At 40.6% G+C, this 22,282-nt stretch overlaps 1 protein-coding gene across 1 annotated transcript; it reads right to left on the reverse strand.

Annotated features, from left to right (window-relative positions):
* Positions 1–149: 149 nt before the first annotated feature.
* Positions 150–21,087, reverse strand: LOC148854768 (Regulator of chromosome condensation (RCC1) family protein). The gene is made up of 11 exons (XM_088983758.1): positions 20,869–21,087; positions 20,599–20,743; positions 20,383–20,493; positions 20,191–20,251; positions 19,759–19,877; positions 7,054–7,139; positions 6,730–6,931; positions 3,015–3,068; positions 1,125–1,235; positions 867–923; positions 150–539 (listed from the first exon to the last, which is right to left on the reverse strand). The coding sequence occupies exons 1-11, from the start codon at positions 20,898–20,900 to the stop codon at positions 360–362; spliced, it is 1,158 nt and encodes a 385-aa protein (XP_088839884.1). The 5' UTR covers positions 20,901–21,087; the 3' UTR covers positions 150–359.
* Positions 21,088–22,282: the final 1,195 nt, after the last annotated feature.

The following is a 22,282-nucleotide window of genomic DNA, read 5'->3' on the forward strand; positions in this document are numbered from 1 at the left end:
TTCTTTACATATTTTAAATTTTTTATAATTTTATGTTTTTATAGTTAAATTTATCACATGACCCATTTGATCAAAACGGATTAATTCTGAATTGGTTTTTTGAACATTGGTTCCCACCATCCCAATTTATAGATTATATTCAAGCCTCCTGGCAAAAAACATATATCCATGTAAATCTATTAACCGGTCCCTTGTGTTTACAAATTTAGGCTGCTTCTTACAACTTGACTGTAGTGTTCTCCAAACAAGCCTCCAAAATACAGCATTTATTTCCTAGTTGGTGGTGGGAGGCCTTGACTGTGTACTGTACTCTTGAAGCCTTGACAATTGACATCATTCACAGCATCTATTGTGATACATCAGGCTGCCTGCCATGTGGCTATTGCTAAAGTATGGCGTCCACCGCAAGCAACAAGCTTTGCACACCAACGTCCATCAGTACCATTCTTTGGGGGTGGGAGGTTTATTGGCACTTCCATCGGGTGACCGGTAGTTACTTTCCTCCCGTATCCGAGGCGTCCATGATCTCCACGCCCAAACTGCCATTAACATGTTATTTATCAAGAGAGAGAGAGAGACTCCAAAAATGGAAACCAAACGAAGCTAGCTTGATATGTATAAAATGGATGCGTCTTCAGCACAGAGATTGCCTAGGGCAAAATTCAACATAAGATATCATGATCTTTTAGTTCTAGCAGTAAACCCCTGCCTCTGTGCACAAGGGACAAGGCATGTTTCCTTGCCTCTATGAATCCAGTGAACCCATCCAGGAAAGTATCTTCTACTCTGTACTACTCTAGGTAAGCTCCTTTAAAGTCCATAACAACCATCGCAAAATGACTCTATGTAAGTTTTAGGGTACTTACAGAAAACATACGTCCATCACGTGTCAATGCAACTGAATGCGTGCCTCCACATGACACCTGATTATATAATTAGGAGAGGTAAATTCAAATGGCCATGGATGATACCAGAAAATGGAAGTATGAATGTTTCTCCAATATTTCCCGTTTCTCATTTATCCAAGCAGGTTGATACCAGGAAATGGAAGTATGAATGCTAATTGTCTCATTAACATAGTTAACGAGACAATTAGCATGCACGAGCTAGCTCATAAAAATTACCTGCACTATATCTTCCCCAACAAGGAGTTGGACCTTCTGGGGCACCATTTTACTGCTCTTGTCATCTCCAAATCCAAGTCTACCATGCTCACCCCTTCCCCAACCATATACCTGCAATGCAAGAAACAAGGTACATTTTGTTATTTCTTAAATTCCACAAAGAGCATGAAAAATATTCATTCTTTGTCCATATTTCTGTAAATGCCAGCCTGCTAAAATCGCAAAAGCAGTTCGACTGTAATAGCCCACCTTAGGTTCAAAACCCATCTTAAACCACTTTACTGACCCACTAATCATCATGCTTAACCAGCTTTTAGTGCCACGGAAAGTTGGAAACTGATGCTTTCCTAATCATCTGAAGGTTGTTATAATGTACCCAGTGAGCATTAGTGATTTACCCTATTTTGTTTGTTTACATGGTTCCTAAATCTCAACATTATCCAAAACATAGCTATGATGCCAAATCATTTTGCAATCTTCACTTCTAAAGAAAAGAAATGATAGCGAACCATTATACCCAGAAAATATTGCACTCTATGCATTTGAATCTTGAAGAAAAGCACGGTGATACCAATGATTCTTTTTCATCAGTAACAAGATCAAGGAGATGTCATTGATAAAATCAGAAAAAGGTAAAAAGAAAAAAAAAAGGGAAAATTCCAGATTAGTATCCTGTACTTTGGGTCTAGTGCCATTTTGGTCCCTTAACTTTAAAACACGACAATTTAGTATCCAAACTTTCAAAACGTGCCAATCTAGTACCTACCATTAACCAGCCATTAAGTGTCATTTGAAAAGACACAAATACCCTTCAAGTGTCATCTAATTCTCTTCATCAACCATCCAAATGTTGACAAAGAATGAACAGTCCAAATCCTTGCCTCTTCTGTTCAAGAAAGTTGGTGGCACCAGAATACCCACTGAGATGTAGCCCCAACTTTCTTGAATAGAAGAGGCAAGGATTTGAGACTGTTCATTTTTTATCAACATACGGATGGTTGATAAAGAAAATTAGATGACACTCAAAGGGCATCTATGTCTTTTCAAATGTCACCTAATGGCTGGTTAATGGATTGGTTAATGACAGGTACTGGATTGACACATTTTGAAAATTCAGGTACTGAATTGTTGCGTTTTAAAGTTCGGAGACCAAAGTGGCACTAGGCCCAAAGTATAAGGTACTAATTGGGAAACTTCCCAAAAAAAAAAACCTCAGAACTCATAACAAGGAAAAGCATATCCACAAGTAAAAACATAGAACCTCCCAACAATTATCAAAAATATCATTTTGAACATATACCCATATGTTCTTACCCTATATAGGCCTTTATGAAGGAACCATCTTCTCTTATGTCAAATTTATACATGGTTCTACCAACAATCATGGGAAAGAATTATAAGTATGGAAGAGAATACTATCATCCTTCAAGTATAAAGAGAAAACGAACATGGAATGTAAGTCTATATGCATGGTATAAGACTGCTAATCACACCTAGAGAATTTTATTATTCCCATAAAACTATAGGATCTCCTCTCTATAAATGTGTCTATAGCTCATAATTGTTTATTTGTTACTTGTTAGTAAGAGCTTAATGTTTGCATGCTAGTGCTTATGTTAGCTGAACTATATGCATAACTGAAGCTCAAAGAAGGAAATTCTGAAGTTTGACACAACTGGAGATAGTCGCCTATGCTCCAGTGTCTAAAAGAAAATGAAGTATTAGTTAAGTTAGACCAAACTATAAACATTATCTGCCCTCTCTTTTATCCCACAAAGGTATTATTCAATGTTTTATAACAACTACATATATTAATTCTTTACTTGATGAGAAAAAAACATCTAATAGAAGGGCAATTGACCACAAAAATTACCAAGTGAAAAACAATACCTCTCCTTCATCTGTCAATGCAGTAGAATGCCATCCTCCTGCAGCAATATCAACCTGCAGACATATTGATTGAAATCATTACTGACTCCATGCAACAATGCTAACAAAGAGAGAACCAAGGTAAACATTTAAAATTAGCAATTACAGGGAAGATCCATTGATTATAGGAAATTAAGGCATGAGATGAAAGCAAAACCAATTCATAATTTTGTAGTAGAAGCTTTTGCTATCTTCATCTTTGCCATGGTTTCAAGACCACTTTGTTGTTCTTAGCACCTTGGAAACCATCTAAGATGCCAGTGAATGCCCAAATGGAACACATATTTCATAATTAATACCTATCACTCTGACTTTTCTATTAAGATATTTTAAGCATTATGGGGTAGACCAATTCCTCCCAAAGTAGGTGCTTTCTGCTGGGAAGCTATCCTAGAAAAGTGTAACACTTGTGCCTTACTTCAAAAGAAAAGGCCTAATTGGTGTTTATCCCCGCACTGGTGCATCTTATGTAAGGAGAATGGTGAGAGCTGCTATCACTTACTAGTTTCCTGTCCTTTCGTATCAGAAATCTGGTGTTGGTTTTTTTCTCTTTTTGGTTGCAGGTGGCCCTCCCCTCCAAGTGTGCAGAGCTTGTTTAACTCTACTTCAGTGAGGGATTTAAAAAAGAGAGGTAAAACTTTGTGGAGATGTGTAATAGCAGCTGTATTCTGGACAGTATGGGAGGAAAGAAATCAAAGAAACTTCCACGAAAAAGAAAAAAACAAGGAAGCCATCATTGAATTAATCTATGTTAGGGTGGTTCATTGGGTCAAGACTATGAAGCTCTTTTAGGTTATTCAACAGGAGATATCATTAGAAATTGGAAAGAAGTGGCTTGGTCTGCTCCCTTGAATACTTCCCCTATTCCAACTTTGGAGTTCACTAAATTGAACTTTGATGGCAGCAGAGAAGGAAACCCAGGCCCTTCAGGTATAAGTGGAGTGTTTAGGGATGAAGAAGGTTGAATTATTGCCATGTCTTCAGGCCCTATAGGTTGGGGGAATTCTCTGAGAGCTGAAATTTTGGCAGTTCTGGAAGGGATTAAAAGAGCCCAGCATCTGAATATTAGAAAACTGCTGGTGGAAGGTGACTCTAGGCTGGCTGTTAGTTGGCTACAGAAGGAAGATTTCAGTCTGTGGAAGTTCTCAAATGAAAAAAAAAGAAAGGTAACCAGCTAACTCAAAAAATGCAAATTCAGGTTCAGTGGTCCAAGAGGAGTGCTAATTCTCTAGCAGACTCTTGGGCCAAACAAGGGGTGGGAAGAACTAATTTCTTTTGGGCATTGTTGTACTTTGATCTCTACTTTTAGGGAGGATTAAGAGATTTTACCCCTCCCTTCCTGTTGTATCTTTCTCTCTTCTATTCCTCTTAATAAAAGTTTCTGTTATTGATCAAAAATAAAAGAGAGAAGCCATAAATGGATTTTTCTTTCCCATTATCCAGTTTTTTGGGGGTGTCAAATCTTCAGCAGTAGTCAACCAAGCTGTGAAGGCACCCAAGGAACTCGGACCAGACAACATCCATACATGGAACAGCCAATATTTTGAAAAACTAGATCCGACTGGCTGCTTGAACTGGGTTTATCCAGTTACCAAATATGACTTGGAATATGATAAAAAACAGTTGTGTCAAACCTGGTAGAAATGAGGTTAAATTGGGAGTGGAACATGAACCAGTACTTTTGTATGTTTCTTATTCAATACTTTTAATTGAATTTATTTACTACATCAGAAATTGAACTAATGGAACCTTGAACCAGGCTTTTCTTGTTCAGCATCCAATCTGGTTTTCAAAATAGTGAACAGAACCTATCAATTCGATTGGAGCTAATGTCTTCTTTCATTTCAATTAATTTCATACACATTGCTACAGATAGAAGTAGCAATAAATTTTTCGGTAAATTACATATAGGTACCCTGTACTTTGGGGGTAGTGACAAATATGTATCCTGAACTTTCAATTGCAACACTTGAATACCCTGAACTCTCAAAAATAAACACTTGGCTCCATCCGTTAGTATTCCGTCAGTCAAACATTACATAATGCCAAAAATACCCTTCTCGTGCATTTGTGAGATCATTCTCAGGCAACCAAACGTCTCCCAATGATGATGTTCTCACATGAACAACAAATATCAGATTCAAATTTTCTGACGATGGCATTCTTTGTTGATGCTTTTACTCTGCTGAATGATCTTAAAAATACACGAGAAGGGTATTTTTTTTACATTATGTAATGTTTAACTAATGGAATACTAACGGATGGACCAAAGTGTCTATTTTTTGAGAGTTCAGGGTACTCAAGTGTTGCAATTGAAAGTTCAGGGTACCTATCTGTCACTACCCCGAAGCACAGGGTAGCTATCTGTAATTTACCCTAAATTTTTTTAGGACTTCATATTATTTTTCAATGGAAGGGCCATGACCCAATATTGGTCCCATCCTTTTGGGATCTTGAGGGGTGGACTGGATATGAACTTAACCTATGGCAATTTTGGCACATAGTAGCCACTCTCAGACTTGAACTCAAAGTCTCACACTTGTCAGCCTGAGATTTTTTTATCATTACACCAAGCAATAGCCCCTATATAATTTTTAATGGCATATCCATAATTGATTTAGGTACTCCTTAGACAAAATTCTTTAACTTTGACATAAATCCAGAAATAAGAATTCATGTAAGACCTTGGGTAGTTGTATTTACCACTTGAAACAAACAAAAAGTAACTTCCCATCAGTGTCTCAAAAGTGAAAAGCACAACCAAAGTGCAAGGGGTTCCTATGGCCTGAAGCACAGGGTGAAAGGTATGTGCACACCCAAATTAAATGAAATACCACTTAGAAAAAAGGGTTAATATATAGGAGAATACAACTCTAAATTCTGAAAGAAATAAAATATTTCGAAAAGCCTAAGTTCAATTTATTAGAGCATCATGTTATTAACACCAAGGTGCCTTATAGGTTCAAATCCTACATAGGTTGAACCATTTAAACTTTAAAAATGAGAACTACAATATACAATATAGTTGATTACTGAATCAAATATCAAATTCAAGGTTAATTCAACAAAACACATAACAAGAATCCAGGTAAGGCAGACTCCATAAAATGAGCTCCACCTGTTAGCTTAGAAGGCACTTCTAAAACATTGCACCCAACACCATTAATCACCACATCTCAACACTAGACTCATCTTAACCACTTTGAAACCATTAGGATGTTTCTTTTAAAGGTTATTATTCAGTTATTCTCTTAACTTCATCCACCCCACATGCATAGTTATATCTATAAGAAATTTCTGAAATAAATTTTGGCCCAAAGGACCTTGCCATGCACTCAAATGAAGCCCCTGTCCATATGCAGGTTTTATGTTAACAAATTAAAATTCACGATCATCATCATCCACACCTTAACCCAAATATATGTGGTTGGCTACATGAACCTGCCTCACCAATCCATTCTATTTAAAGTTATATCCACTGTTAAGTTATTAATGCTTAAATCATTTCTTACTACTACCCATGACCAACAATAATTGGGAAACCAATACAAGGTGGAGTATGGAGCTGATGTAAGCTGGAAGGATAGACATGTGATCAACACAACACAACATAAAAGCTAAGAATACTCAAAATAAAAGAGGAAAGAGAAAGATGAAGCATAAGATCGAGACAAACCAAAGTAAGACCAGACAGTCCCTGAACAGGGATAGGTTGTGATCTTGGTTGTGTGTCCCCAGTTCCAAGTTGCCCATATTCATTGTTGCCCCATGCCCACAATGTTCCTTCTTCTACTAAAGCCAAATTATGAAATGCACCCACTGCAATAAGCCTCACCTTTTCAAGCCCTTGTACTCGTACTGGAGTGGATATCTGTTTTCTGTGACAAATAAACAGCTTCATTCATTAGCATACAAAATGAATCAAAATATTCCTATCGTATCAGTTCCAAAGTCAGACACAAGCAAAAACTAACAAAAGCCAGCTGCTCAAAAAACACACATATCTCCAGGAGGCCATGGTTGGCCCCATGTCCATACATGTCCTTCACGGGTAAGCACAACAGAATGAGTACCTCCAGCAGCTACCTGAATGATAAGCAGTTGAAGAATGTTAAGCACTTATCTGGAACTAAGACACTTTTTCAACATGGAGAAAAGGGGGAAGAAAATTTTTCATTCATTAAGAATTGTGTATGCATTGTATTATATGAAATATTAATGAATATAAAGCTTCCAGAGAAAAATAATGATAAATACAAAGCTCACTACTCTGTGCCCAAGGCTACCCATAACCCTCAAAGCATGAATCTATACAAAATGTACAAAATAGCCATCAACTTGGTAATGAAGAAAGAGGAATAGCTCTTTCTTTGGTGCTCCATCCTTCATGAGTCTGTTACTAATGGAAGTTGCAAATTTCTGAATCCAAAACAAGTTTTTCACTTAACATTAAGATAACACTTCACCTATTAAAAAAGTTTGACTTGGGAGTAACCCCCCAAAGGGTGATTGCAACTTGCAAGAAATGACAGTGTGCTTTGTGAAGATATGATCTATAAATGAAGGATCATCCACCACAACAGTCTCCTTTTCTAGGATCACATACATTTTATTTTTCTTTAGCTTCTGCTAAAAGTTCACTATGCCAGAGTAGAGTTGGAAAATCTCTAAGAAATTTTGAAATCGATTTTAACAAAAGCAAGCTTTGGGTCAGTCTACACTTGGATAGAAGTGAGGTATATCCTACAAAATGAGCCTTACCCATGAACCTAGGCACACCGAAGCGCACCTCTTAAAACACTGGAAAATAGGCTGCAACTGTAGCTATGAAATCAACAAGTAGGATATGGGTGTTCAGGTGGAGATAATCATATAAATATAGTAATATAATAGGAACTTAGATGATATGCAATGTAGAGACATAAAGGAATAAGATGTATGAGATAGAATAACTGAACCTTTCAATGGTTTAAGATTGAGCTCAAGTTACAGATAGAATCAGTGTTTCCCTTAAGAAATTACTTACAGTAAGCAATATACCACAACAGCCAAATATGAGGGATAGTAGGTTTATTCATGCATATCTGATAAATATAATAAAGAATGCACTACTATATGAATTAAGGAGAAAATTCCAAACAAACTCCAATGTTTAATAGACTTGTAAGCTAAAAGAATTAGGACTTTTTTGGTAAAGAAGCTAAAATAATAGGCTTATGAGCTTGAATGAGAATACATATATATATATATAGTGATCAATTAGAATCTGTTTCAGCTGTTTATGAACTTCTACATGAACTCATACCAGATGAAGGTTGAAGGTTGGAGTAGCTATTTATTCTCACATTTCCATAATAGGTCTTTGGGCCTTACTGTACAGTTCAATCCCACCTCAGGATGTTTACCATAAATGGAATCTTTTTCAATCAATAACAGCATTTTCATTAATTAGACTGTAAATATAGTACAAGCAGGGAGATAAAATTTCTTTAACTCCCCCCACTGAGGCCAAAGCCCCACACAATGTCTGAAATTACAACTGGGCTCAAAATAAATCTTCCCTACCCACCCCACTCTTTGCTAACTCATCAGCAAATGGGTTAGCAGATCTCTTCACCCAAGTGAACTTCACTTCCATGTCCTTGACTAGCCACTTAAATTTTTTCTTTTCATTTCTATACCCCCATAGACCAGCCTTATCTTCTTTCAGCCACCCTACTACCACCTCCGAATCCCCTTCAATTATGAGTCTTCTGATATTCATCTGCTTCGCTTTTTGGACACCCACAGCTGCACAGATCTCAGCTCTGAGAGAGTCCCCTGTCCCTATTGGGCCTGAGAACAGAGCTAAGACAGTCCCATTCTCATCCCTAGACACCCCCAATACCTGAGGGTCCCGGATTCTCTGTGCTACTCCCATCAAAGTTCAGTTTTAATTACCAATCTCACCCCACTTTCTAAGCAAGTCATCCGCAGTGAAATCTCTAAATAGCTTTGAGGATTTCAGCCACTGTCTACCCTGAAATGGATCAGGCCTATCAGGTCATCAGCCCTCCTCTCTTCTCCTGAAAAAATCTTTGAATTCCTTTCCTCCCACAAAGACCAGCATACTGCAGCCCTTAGGCGTCTCCACATAGTCCTGTCTTTTTTCCACTGCCACCTGAAGAAGGAAGAAGAAAATAACATTTGCAAGCCCAAATCACTCTTACATACTGGCAAGAGACCAACATACAGAAACCAGTTTCCCTATCAGCTTTACAGAAAAACACCAATGTGGAGATAAGCATGCCTTGGGTCTCTTTTTTTGAAGCAGATCACTAGTGTTGACTATTTCCAGAAATGTTTCCCAACAAAAACTCCCAACCCTAGGAGGAATTGGCTTATCCTAGATGTCTTTGACAAGGAAAGGAGGGTCCAAGGAGCTGGTAGACTCAGTCAAGGTTTTGAAGAAAGAAGCAGAAGAAAACAAGCCTGAGGGGTTGTGTTGAGGGCCCGGGAATAGGATCTCGTCACAGGTCGGTCCACAGGGAAAACCTCCTGTTTTCCCTTGTTCCTTCCTGTTCGTGATGAACCTATCTTGGCGCCTTTGGTGATTTGTCCAAGAGATCACCAACTCTCCTAACTAACTCTTGACTGAATAATTTGATATCTCATTCAATAATGGGGTCTCCTTAAATAGGAGATTACAAGAGTCCTAATCAAGGGGAGTCTCCTTGCTGAATAGGGAGACTTCCAGTTCTATCTTGCTAAGGATAAGATAAACTAATCCTAATCTGATAAGCTACTAATAAGATAAGATAAGCTAAGCTAATCCTAATCTGATAAGCTATTAACAAGATAAGAGATAAGAACAATAAGATAAGAACAAGCAAAATGAGCTAATCTAATCTAGATAAGGCTGTTGTTGCCGAACTGGGTAGGATGAGCACCACTGAATCCTTGCTGCTGCTGGCGGTGGGCCCGGGGCCTGTTGCTGCCGGCAGCGATGGTACGTCTTCCCGAGGAAGGCATCCATAACATTACTCCCCTCCTGGACTACGAGCTTGTACTCAAGCTCGAAAGCTGGATATGTGGCTTGGAACTCGGCCAATGGGATCCACGTGGCTTCTGTTGGTGGTAGATCACACCATTCCACCAAGACTTCAAGGATTCCACGATTGAAACGAGAGCGGGTGATAGTTTTAGGCTGGGGGACCAGTTTGCCATCTTTCAAGGGTGGCAGGGAGGGAACTTGGTCCGGGGGAACACCCATAAATGGTTTCAGCAAGGAGATGTGGAAGACATCATGAATTCGGCTAGTCTCTGGCAATTCCAGCTGGTAGGCCACACTGCCAATCCGTCGCAGAACCTTGTAGGGCCCATAGAACTTAGGGGCCAGCTTCGGGGCAGCCTTGTGGCACAAGGAGCGCTGCCGGTAGGGTTGGAGCTTCAACCAAACAAATTGTCCTGGATCGAACGGCAGTTCTTGGTGGTGCTTATCATAGTGGAGCTTCATGCGGAGCTGGGCCTGCTGTAAGCGAATGCGGACGTCGGCGAGGAGGGCGTCGCGGTCCTGTAAGGAGTGATCGACTGCGTCCAAGCAAGTAGATCCGGGCTCGTAGGACATCAAGCGGGAAGGATCCCTGCCGTAAACGACACGAAAGGGAGTCATGCCGAGGGAGGAATGGTAGGCTGTGTTGTAGCAGTACTCGGCCCAAGGAAGCCATTCCAACCACCGTCGAGGTTGATCGCCTACGAAATAGCGGAGATACATCTCGATAGTGCGGTTAACCACTTCCGTCTAACCGTTGGTTTGTGGCCGGTAAGCTGATGAGTAGGCTAGGGTGGTGTTGTGTAGTCGAAATAATTCTTTCCAAAAGGCACTAGTGAAGACCGGGTCTCTATCGTTGACGATGGATTCCGGCAACCCATGTAAGCGAAAGATATGTGTAAAGAAGGCGAGGGCAACCGAAGTGGCACTGTACGGGTGTGATAGAGGAATGAAGTGTGCGTATTTAGAGAAGCGGTTGACTACCACAAAGAGAATTGATTTGCCCCTACCTTGGGAAGTCCCTCAATGAAGTCCATGGAGATGTCGGTCCAGATCTACGATGGGATGGAAAGGAGCTGAAGGAGGCCTGTCGGGTGTAGGTTTTCCCATTTGTGTTGTTGGCATGTGGAGCAATTCTGGACAAAATCTCGAATAGAAGCCTTCATACCTCGCCAATGGAAATCAGTCCGGACGCGGTGTAGTGTTTTTTAAATGCCCTCATGGGTGGTGTTATGGGTGCCGGTGATGATGGTGGGAATCAACGGGCAGTCTGCTGGAAGATGGACTCGTCCCTTATACAGTACCAACCGATCGTGAAGTGACCAATCGGGGTCGGTCGTGCCGGTCTGGATCTTCTGCAGTAAGAGCGACCATTCCGGGGACTGTGGTGCTGCCTTCTTAATGTCGTCAAACAGAGAGATATGAGGTTGGGAAATGCTACATAGAACCATCGCGTCTTCTTCTCGCCTAGACAAGGCATCAGCTGTGCGATTAGAGGATCCTGCCTTATATTCCACCCGAAAGTCAAACCCGAGCAGTTTGCTAACCCAATGTTGCTGAGGGGAAGTGGTGAGACGCTGCTCTAACAAGTATTTGAGGCTGTAATGATCAGTTTTGACGATGAACGACCGTCCCCACAAATATAGCCTCCAGTGTTGGATGGCTTGGGCAAGGCCGATTAGTTCGCGCTCATAGGCTGGAAGCTTCAGATGCTAGTCGGCCAATCTGTGGCTGAAGAAAGCGATCGGGTGCCCTTGCAGTTGTAGTACGGCCCTGATACCCACTTCGAAAGCATCGCACTCGACTGTAAATTCGAGGGCGAAATTAGGTAATTACAGAACAGGGGTTAAAGACAGTGCATTTCGCAGTGACAAAAAAGCTTCATCAGCTGCGTTGTCCCACCAGAAAGAGTTTATCTTCAACAAGTTGGTTAACAGGTCTGCCAACACTCCATGGTTTTGTACAAATTTGCAGTAGTAACCCATTAAACCGAGGAACCCGCGTAAGGCCTTGGCGGATTGAGGTTTGGGCCATTCTGTTATAGCTTGAATCTTGGAACTATCAAATGTGACACCCTGCCCATGGATGATGTGGCCGAGGTAAAGAACATGTCGTTCTCTGAAGGAGCACTTAGACCGTTTCAGGAATAAGCTTTGTTGGCGTAGGAGTACGAAAACGGTCCTCAGATGGTGGACATGCTCTACCCATGATTTGCTGTAAACGAGGATATCATCAAAGAAAACTAAAACAAATTTGCGCAGATGGGGCTGGAATACCTTGTTCATTAGTGCCTGAAATGTAGATGGTGCATTGGAGAGTCTGAATGGCATGACTAAAAATTCAAAGTGGCCATGATGGGTGCGAAAAGCAGTCTTCTTCACATCACCGGGAGCCATGCGAACTTGGAAATATCCGTACCTGAGGTCCAACTTAGAGAAATACTGGGCACCATGCAACTCGTCCAATAGTTCGTCCACAACGGGAATAGGGAACTTATCTTTGATCGTCCAGTCATTGAGTTCTCTATAGTCAACACAGAACCTCCATGTTCCATCCCACTTTGCCACCAACAGAACCGGCGAAGAGAAGAGGGAGTGACTTTTGCATATGATCCCTTGGTTCAGCATCGTTGTAGATTGTTTTTCTATCTCATCCTTCTGCAAGTGAGGGTAGCGATAAGGCCTGACAACGACTGGGGCTGAACCCGCCACCAAAGGAATACGATGGTCACAAGCTCGGGAAGGGGGAAGGCCCTTCGGTTCTTGGAACAGATCTGAAAACTCGGCGAGAAGTTTTTCCATGGCTGCCGGTTCTGTTTGGAGTGCATGAACCTGCGGTGTCTTTTCTTTAACCCTGCAACCGTGCCATGAAACTTGCTTGCCATTCAGGTGGAAGGTCATGGTGAGTGCATTGAAGTCCCACAAAATCGGGCCTAGGGTAATTAACCATTTGACCCCGAGAACAATATTGAACCCATCCAATGAGTACAAATAAATCAACAAGAATTAGTTCAGAATTGACCTATACTAGGACGTCCTTACAAATCCCTGGACTGTGAACTTTTCCACCATTTGTGACGGCTACCTGTAGTCGTGGCCGAAGTTCCATTGGTAGTTTTAACTGCAGGGCTGCATGTTCACTTATGAAGTTGTGTGTGCTCCCTGAATCGACGAGAACGCGCACCGGATGACCTGCGATCTGTGCTTGTAACTGCATGGTCTGAGAAGTTTTAATACCGGTGATCGCATGGAGAGAGATCTCTGGTTCGAATGTAACGGGTTCCCCTTCCTCCTCCTCTTGCTCATCTATGAGAAGGCAAAAAAGCCTCTTGCATCTATGTCATGCCAAGTAGAGGTCATCACAGTTGAAACATTGACCTCTCGCTCGGCGCTCTGCCATTTCTGCCCTGGTCAAGCGCTTGATGGGAGGAGTGTCCATGTTACTGCCTGTACTTGTCACTGCTCTAGAGGTGGTGGTCGTGGGAGGCTTCATTTCCCGACTGGTAGCAGAAAAGGGGTCGTTGCTGCTGGTCTTGGGGGCACCCACGAGTTCGGTGGACGACCCACATTAAAAATTCCGCGGCTGAGCTGCAACTTGTGCTCAAATGTGCGGGCTAAGTTCATGGATGTGACAAAATTTGGGGGATTCTGCATCTCGACATCCACTCACAGGGGTTCTGCTAACCCTGCTGTGAACATATCTACTTGCTGGTCTGGTCGCACAGAGGATGCCCTCGCGAGGAGGGTTTGGAACTGTCATTGGTATTCAGCAACTGTTCCGGTCTATTTAAGGTTAATTAGCTCGCCCAGTGGGTTGCTGGTCAATGGGGGTCTGAACCGAAGAAGGCAATAGGATTTAAACTGGGGCCAACTGAGCCCGGGTTCTTCTTGCTCTAACCGATAAAACCAAAGTTGTGCTTCTTCTGTTAAATGAAAGGCAGCTAAGCTTACCTTGTCCTGGTCATTTGTCTGTTGATTCCGGAAGAACTGCCCGTAGCGATACAGCCAGCCTAGGGGATCTCCATTGCCGTTGTACGATGGGAACTCCATCCTACTATACTTGGGGATGATGATTGCTCCATGGCCGACGAACTGCTGTTCGCTGGAAGACTCCGGTAGATCTGGCTGGCGGTCGTTAGCTATTGTCCCCCCGTCAGAGTTCCTTTCCCTGTTGGAAAGAAACATCTCCATTAGTCGCCACAATTCTCGCACTTCACCTTTGATCTCACGAACTTCGGAGTTGGTCTCCACGAGTTGGTGCTCAAGGTCGTGGACCCTGGAAGGTAGCTGCTCCAGATCTCCCATGACGCCTTGCTCTGATACCAAGTTGTTGAGGGCCCAGGAATAGGATCTCGTCACGGGTCGGTCCACGGGGAAAACCTCTTGTTTTCCCTTGTTCCTTCCTGCTCGTGATGAACCTATCTTGGTGCCTTTGGTGATTTGTCCAAGAGATCACCAACTCTCCTAACTCACTCTTGACTGAATAATTTGATATCTCATTCAATAATGGGGTCTCCTTAAATAGGAGATTACAAGAGTCCTAATCAAGGGGAGTCTCCTTGCTGAATAGGGAGATTTCTAGTTCTATCTTGCTAAGGACAAGCAAAATGAGCTAATCTAATCTAGATAAGGCTGTTGTTGCCCAACTGGGTAGGATGAGCATCACTGAATCCTTGTTGCTGCTAGCGATGGGCCCGGGGCCTGTTGCTGTCGGCGGCGATGGTACGTCTTCCCGAGGAAGGCATCCATAACAGGTTGGATGTCCAAATTCTGGTGTCCTCCTTTGTGAGATCCAAGAAAATAAATGCTGTTCAGATCAGAGTCTATAACAGCCCTTCTTAACCCCAGATTCCAACTGAACCTAGAGTTGGAAGATGGGACAAGGAAGGAAAAGATATGCTCATTTTTCAGATCAAAGAGGGCATATAAAGATGAAAGTTGGTCCTTCAGAGGGGCATTCACTAACCAAATTTGTTCCCAAAACTTTATGGAATTTCCAAATTTATGCCATACTTCATGAATGGGGAGAAAGCTGATAGTAGATTGTGGATGGCTCTCCAAGGTGAAGCATTTGTAGTCCAGGCCAAAATTCCAGGATCACATCCATAGCCCTCTAGTCCGTGAATGCTAGCCACTATTTTAGCCCACAACTTCTTCTCTAACGAAAACCTCCATAACCACCTCCCCAACAGAGCTTTATTCCTTTTTCTAATGTTCCCTAGCCCTAACCCTCCTTGCTCCTTACTCCTACACCATCTCCCAACCCACCCAATGGTCCCTCTTCTTGTCTCCTGGCTCCCAAAGAAAATCTCTCATTAGTTTCTCTAACCTATTAGCCACTGTTGCTAGAATCTTGAAGACCAACAAAAAGTAAATGGGTAAATTGGCTAAGGTAGCTCTAATGAGTGCAATCCTTCCACCAAGAGAAAGGTAGTTCCTTTTCCAAGAGGTGAGTTTCTTCTCAAATCTTTCCACTACCGGGTTCCAAAAGCCTTCTCTTTTAGGATTGTCTACTAAAGGTAACCCCAGATAGCTCAAAGGCCAACTTGACACTACACACCCCAAAGTCTCTACACATTCCCTAACCTCCCCTTCTTCCAAATTCACCCCCACTACACAACTTTTCTCAAAATTCACTTTCAAGTTTGACATCTGCTCAAACACTTGTACCATCAATTTCAAGCTTCTAATCCAACACAAGTTTCCACCCTCACAGAATAGTATAGTATCATCTGCAAACTGTAAATGGGTAAGGGGTATCTCCTCCCTTCCTACTCTCCATCCTCTTATTAAATTCCTTGAATCTGCTCTATGAATCAATCTCCCCAAAACGTTTGCAATTAGTGTAAACAGGAACAGAGAAAGAGGATCTCCTGTCTTATTCCCCTTAAAGCCGGGAAAACATCTACGGTTGACCCATTTAGCAGCACAAAGTAATGATAATTCTGGACACACCCCATAATCCATTTGCACCATCTGTCCCCAAACCCAAAGTTCACCAAAACCTCCTTCAAGAAAGACCAATCCACTAAATCATATGCCTTTTCTAGATCCAGCTTGCACACCACCCCTTTCTTTTAGGTTGTTTTGAAATTCTCCAAACTCTCATTGGCAATTAAAATTTGATCAATGATTTGTCTTCCCTTCACAAAAGCTCATTGATTTAGTGCAATGATAGCTAGTAAAACTTGCTTTAGCCTTAAAGACAGCACCTTTGTAATTATCTTGTAAAGGTTATTTACCAAGCTGATTGGTCTAAAATCCTTTGGTTGAGAGGCATCTTTCTTCTTTGGGTTTAATGTAATGAAAGTAGAGTTCAAGCTAGGATTAATTACATCCCTTCTATAGAATTCATCAAAGATTAACATTATGCCCCTTTCCAAAACATCCCAACAATCTTGATAAAACGCCATTGTGAAACCATCCATGCCTGGAGCTTTTTGTTCTGTCCATAGAAAATACCACCTCCCTGATTTCCTCCACTTCGAATCTTCTTTTCAGCCATTGCCTATCTTCTGCCCCTATGTCCGTCCGATCCAGCCCTTCTACCCTCACCCTCCTGTTTAAAGGTCTTTAGAAAATGGACTTAAAATGCTAAAAGTGCCCCTGCTATCTCATCCCGGGTAGTCAGGACCGACCCATCAACTTCCAATATAGAAATGGAATTTTTCCTCCTCTTGCCATTTGCTAAAGAATGAAAATAACTAGTGTTTCTGTCATCCTCCTTCAGCCACCTGCAACGGGATTTCTGCCTCCAGCTTACGTCCTCCTTATACAACCACTCTCCCAACTGCCTCCTCAACCTCCCTCTCTGCTCTTTATCTCCCTCTCCAGAAACTCCCCTTTTTCGTTTGGGTCCAACAACTCAATTTGGTCCATCAATGACCTTTTTCTTTCCTCCACCCTTCTATACTTCAACTGGTTCCACTCCCTAATCTTAACTTTCAGGTATTGAAGTTTCTTATGAAATATCATACCTTCCCATTCCGTAAACCCCGGGTCAAGTAGCCACATATTTTCAAACCTAAAGGGGGCAGGTCCACAGTCCACCACTCCTTTCCTTCCTGCAAATCACAATAGGCCAATGTTCTTCCAAGTCTGTTGAGAAAAGAAACCTATCCAATTTAGAGCATATCGAGTTTGATTGGAGGTTGGACCAGATGAAGGTATTCAGGGCTAATGGGATCTGCTCAAAAGTATCGACAAAAGATTACTTCCTCATGCTTGTTTTTACTCTCTTATTGGGGTTGTTGGTTTCCTTTGTAAACCTAACCACATTGAAATCCCCACCCACACACCAAGGCCCCTCCTAAAGCCCCCATACATCAACCAACTCCCCCCACAATTGCCTTCTCTCTTTATAATTGTTGGTCCATAAACATTCGCTAGCACCCACTCAAAACCATCCATGGGTTTCTTACACTTCAATGATATTGAATATTTACCAACCAACTCCTCCACTCCTTTGAGAACTTCCCTTTTCCACAAAGTTACTATCCCTCCTGAAGCCCCCCACAATGGGGCAGCCGCCCAATCAATCTCCATACACTCTTTGCCCATCTAGCATCAAAATCCATTCTTTTGGATTCCTGAATTAGTACCACATCCAGATCACACCTCTTGATTACATCTTTATTCATTGCTCTTTTCCATGCACTCCCCAAGCCCCTCACATTCCAACTTAATATCTTCATGTACACCTTTATTCTTCCACCCTCCTACACCAAGCCTCTAATTCCCTCCCTTCCTCCTATCTCCTCTTACCCTAAACTGTTTGTCTCCCTCAACATCTCTTCTTAACCTCTCCACTTTGCTTAGCTTTTTCTTCTTGACTTTGCTCTCCTCCTTTCTCTTTTGTAACCCAGAATTCAGTTCATTCAAGTTCTTCACCTTACATCCTAGTTTTCCAACGAATTCGGCTATAGAATTCGTTTTGTTTCATTTTGGATCAAGTGAACACTCAACACCCAAAAAGTGATTCTCATGTCCAAATTTTGTTATTGCTTTCATCCTTTCTCTTTTAATAAATGTTTTCATCATTATTAAGGAAATGCAACTTAGAAGATTGAGACATCTCCCTGAAAACTAAGTCATGCAGGATGTATAGGTTAGTGGTTCTGCTGTTGGAATGTTAATAAAGCTCCCTGAAAAGAAATATATATATATATATATATATATATATATAATGATTTATTATGTTTCCCATGGGAGGGGAAACACCACCATTTATTGACCCAAGATTTAATTCTGGTTTCTTCAGCAAAACCAGGAAACAAAGACTTCATCCGTGCAGCTTGTGAGGAGAGACATCCATTGCCTTAGTTAAAAATAAATAAACACTATTTCTTTTTCTATTCAAGCTCTCTTTTCACCATATAGATTTCACATCAAGGTAAGAAAAGGTTATACTACTGTTAACAGAATTACTGGTTTCTTTGGCTAAGCCAGTAAGCAAAGACTTCATTTATGCATCTTATGAGGATAGATGTCCCAATATCTTAACTAAAAAGAACCACTATCACTTTTGTTCAAGCTCTATACTCACCATTTGGTTTTTAAGATGGCTTTCCTTCCTCTAACAGAAGTCTAAATAAAGAAATAAATATCCACTTCCTACTCAAAATCCAGACATTATCTTGGTTACCATAACCTTGCTGCAGTACGAGATTCAGACCGAGTAAACATTTACAAAGTTGGTTTTTGAAAACCCATCTTAGTACGTATAGGGGGAGGATGTAGTACGGGATTTGGCCCAAGTGAGTAAACAATTACTAAGTTGGTTTCAACAACCCATCTTAGTTTCTTTTTACCAAGTTAGCGTTATCGCAGAATTTCTATCTTAGTTCATATTAACCAAATTAGCGTTACAATGTGAATTCTGAATTTGTATTCAATTAGGACTTTCTTTTTGAGAAGTTTTAATGGGATTCTAAGGAGTGTTCAAGATGGATTAGGAAATTTCTTTGTAAGAGGCATAAGGGTGTAAAGAAATCTATATAAAGAGTAGCTAGGGAAAAGCTAGGGGAGTTTTGGTTGATTTTCTTTTAAGTATTCAGTGAAGAGTTGTTCTTCCTGTTTATTTCGACTTTAGTTCTTTTCTTTGAAGCTTCTCTGAACATGATTTGTTTTCTGTACTACGCAAACCTCTTAATGGACTCTGACTGAAATCAAACAATCACACTTTAACATTAAACAAAATTGTAAATGCTAAAAGAAACCAATGGCCAAACATTGTGGTACCATCTAGATATGGGCCCACGATAGATTACACCAAATTGACCATCCCCAAAATGGATCTCTAAAGAACGACCAAGTTATATATGGACCACTGTAAACAGCTGGACTATAGTAAGTTTGCGACCAAACATTGATCTGAACTGGTTGTGGAACCCCATAAGCAAACCACAGGTCGTTCTTCCACTGATCTCATAGGTTGAACCAAGTTGTATTGGTCCTGTTTTAAAGAGCTTATCGGAATGCCCTCTAAGCTTTCCAAAGCCTTGAAGAAGTATCTTTATTAGATTTAAGTTTTATCTGAATTAACAGTTTCTCAATATCATCAATGTTAAAAAATTAAGATATATTTCATACTGTTTCCAAATAGACATGACAACAGGAAGGTTTCTATAATTTGGTACAAAATAAGGTCAAAATTAAATTGTTAGTGTAAAATCACCTGGCGAACAGAAAGCCTTGGGGCGCATCTCTGTGGAATCACTATATCTCTCCTAAGAGTCGGACTGTTATCATCTTTCCGCTCAGGTTCTTCACCACATTGTCCATACTCATTACCACCTGCACAAATAGTACTTTATAGCACTCAATTGGAAATATGGCATCACCCCCACCACCATCAAAACAAAACACAGAAACGGACAGAAGGAAAACGAATAAGGCTCAGTTTGGAAGGAGTACAAATGGAAATTTGTAGAGTGTCCTTGTATTTTGTATTCTTTTGTACGGATTTGTACTCTACAGATTTTCATTTGTACTCCTTCCAAACTGGGCCTAAAGAAAAAAGAATCCTCAATAAAAATACCCCAGGCATAATCAATAAAAAAAAAAAATACCCCAGGCATAATCCATAAAAAATAAAAAAAAAAAATACCCCAGGCATAAGCTCGGCCTTGATCATCGACCGCCAAACAATGCCACCCACCGATAGCTGCCTGAAAGTGAGAAACCAACACTGGGCTTATTTTTATGCATTCAGTTTTCCATCCGTTTTAACTGCCATTAAAATGCATGAATTGCATCCAGTGTCCGGAACTATAATAGAGATTTCTTTTTCCTATATTACCTGAACAATCTTCACGTTAGCAAGAGCTTTAACCTGGCTGGGAATGTTCTCGGTTTTGGTTTCTGGTGGGTGGCCTAAGGTGCCTCTTTGGTTCCATCCCCACGTAAATAGCTGATACCCGAGAAAAGAAGAAAATTACTTGCGGTCCGAGTGAAAGGGAAAAAGCAGACTTGAGTTCTTGGCAATAACCATGGAAAGAAAAAAAAAAAATCTAACCTTTCCATCTTCACATATGGCGAGTGAGTTTCTACTCCCGGCGACAACTGAACAAACGTTCTCAATCTTGAGAGCGTCAACTGTGCAAACCCAATCTTTCTCTTCATCCTTTCTAATGCCCAACTGGCCATCTTCTCCTGAACCCCTGAGAGAAAGGCAAGAGAACAGTTTCCAAGGTCAGCAACATTACAGTGTAAAATCAACTTCCACATTGAAACTGCCTCCAGAATCCAGATAGGCACAGAGAGATAGAAGAGAAGTGACACAGACCATGCTAATATTATGGGACTTTTGGAAACCATGAAGAGATGGAACCTGGGGGTGATCTGGAGGAAAGAACAGGATGAAAGAGAAGGAACCAACGACTAAAGACATATATATATATATATATATATATATATATATACATGGAGACGCAAAGGGGGCAAGTGGAGGGAATGGAATTGGACGGGACAACTTGGAGAGAAATGCGCTATTGGCTTATTGCATGTATGTCTCGGTCTCGCAGTGCGGGTACGGATTGTGTAAATTGCACAGCTGTACTTATCTGTAATTGCAGAAGAGGCCGCTTTAATCCAGGGTATTTATCAATAAACGCTGTCAGATAGGCGTCACTTCTGCAATTTTCATCTCATACTCTTTATTGTGTATCGAGAATAATAAAAGTGGATTTCAGTTTATGCCTATTGTTTAGAACTTATTTTTTAAAGACTTAAATGTTCTTTTACTGATATGCTGATGTAGTGCATAGTGGCTTCTAGTTATCGTAAATAATTGTAATTATTATTATTTTCGGTTTTATGAATAAATAAAGTATAAATATTAAATGAAAAAATATAAAAGGAATCAAGTACAATTAATTTATTCTCATGACGGCAAATGTGACTTAAAATTTTTAAAAATATCAAAATTATCCTTCTAAATAACATATCTTTATCATCTTATTTCAACCAAAGCAATAGTGAATAATACATATTTGGATGGTTGATAAAGAAAATTAGATGAATAATAGATATCCTATTTCCATCTTTTCATATACCTCTTAATGGTGATTAATGATTTTTTACTAAATTGAGACATTTTACGAATTCAGGTATTGGATGGACATGATTTAAAATAGGGAAAATCTATGATATGAAAAAAGTTTTGACCAATCAAAATCCACCCATGAACTTTGATAAATAATGTTTGATTCACTATCTCATTTATGATTCCAGTTTATTGGTTAATTGTTTTTCGGATATCATATCTTTTCCATATCATAGTCGAACCCTTTAAAATTTGGGCACCAAAGTATGAGACTAAGCCCAAGTTGTCCTTTAGTGTTGGTTTCTTTACTTCTTAAAGTTAGTTATGGTTGTTAGTTTGTTTGTTGGTTGAGTTAGTAATGGTATAGTTCCTGGGGTTAGTCTTTCGGGTATTTATAGTAGGAATCTCCGTTTGGTGGTGTAGTTGTCTTCATGCTGCTTGCTGGTAGCTTTTTGGTTTGTCAATGTTACAAGTTTGTAAATAAAGTGTTTATTTGTCTTTGGTTGTATTTCATCGGTCTTTGGAGGAGTACTTTGTTAGATTCGTTTTCATTTCTTTGTTGTTTCTTTTTTTATTTTGTACCTCTTAGTAGGGTCCTTACCTCTCCTTTTTCTTTGTCTTGCTTTGCTCTAAGGCTTTATGGCTTTCTGGGGAG

Source organism: Nelumbo lutea, chromosome 4 (assembly GCF_056320005.1).
Source record: "Nelumbo lutea isolate HS-2025 chromosome 4, American lotus-T2T, whole genome shotgun sequence".
Classification (NCBI taxonomy): Eukaryota; Viridiplantae; Streptophyta; class Magnoliopsida; order Proteales; family Nelumbonaceae; genus Nelumbo; species Nelumbo lutea.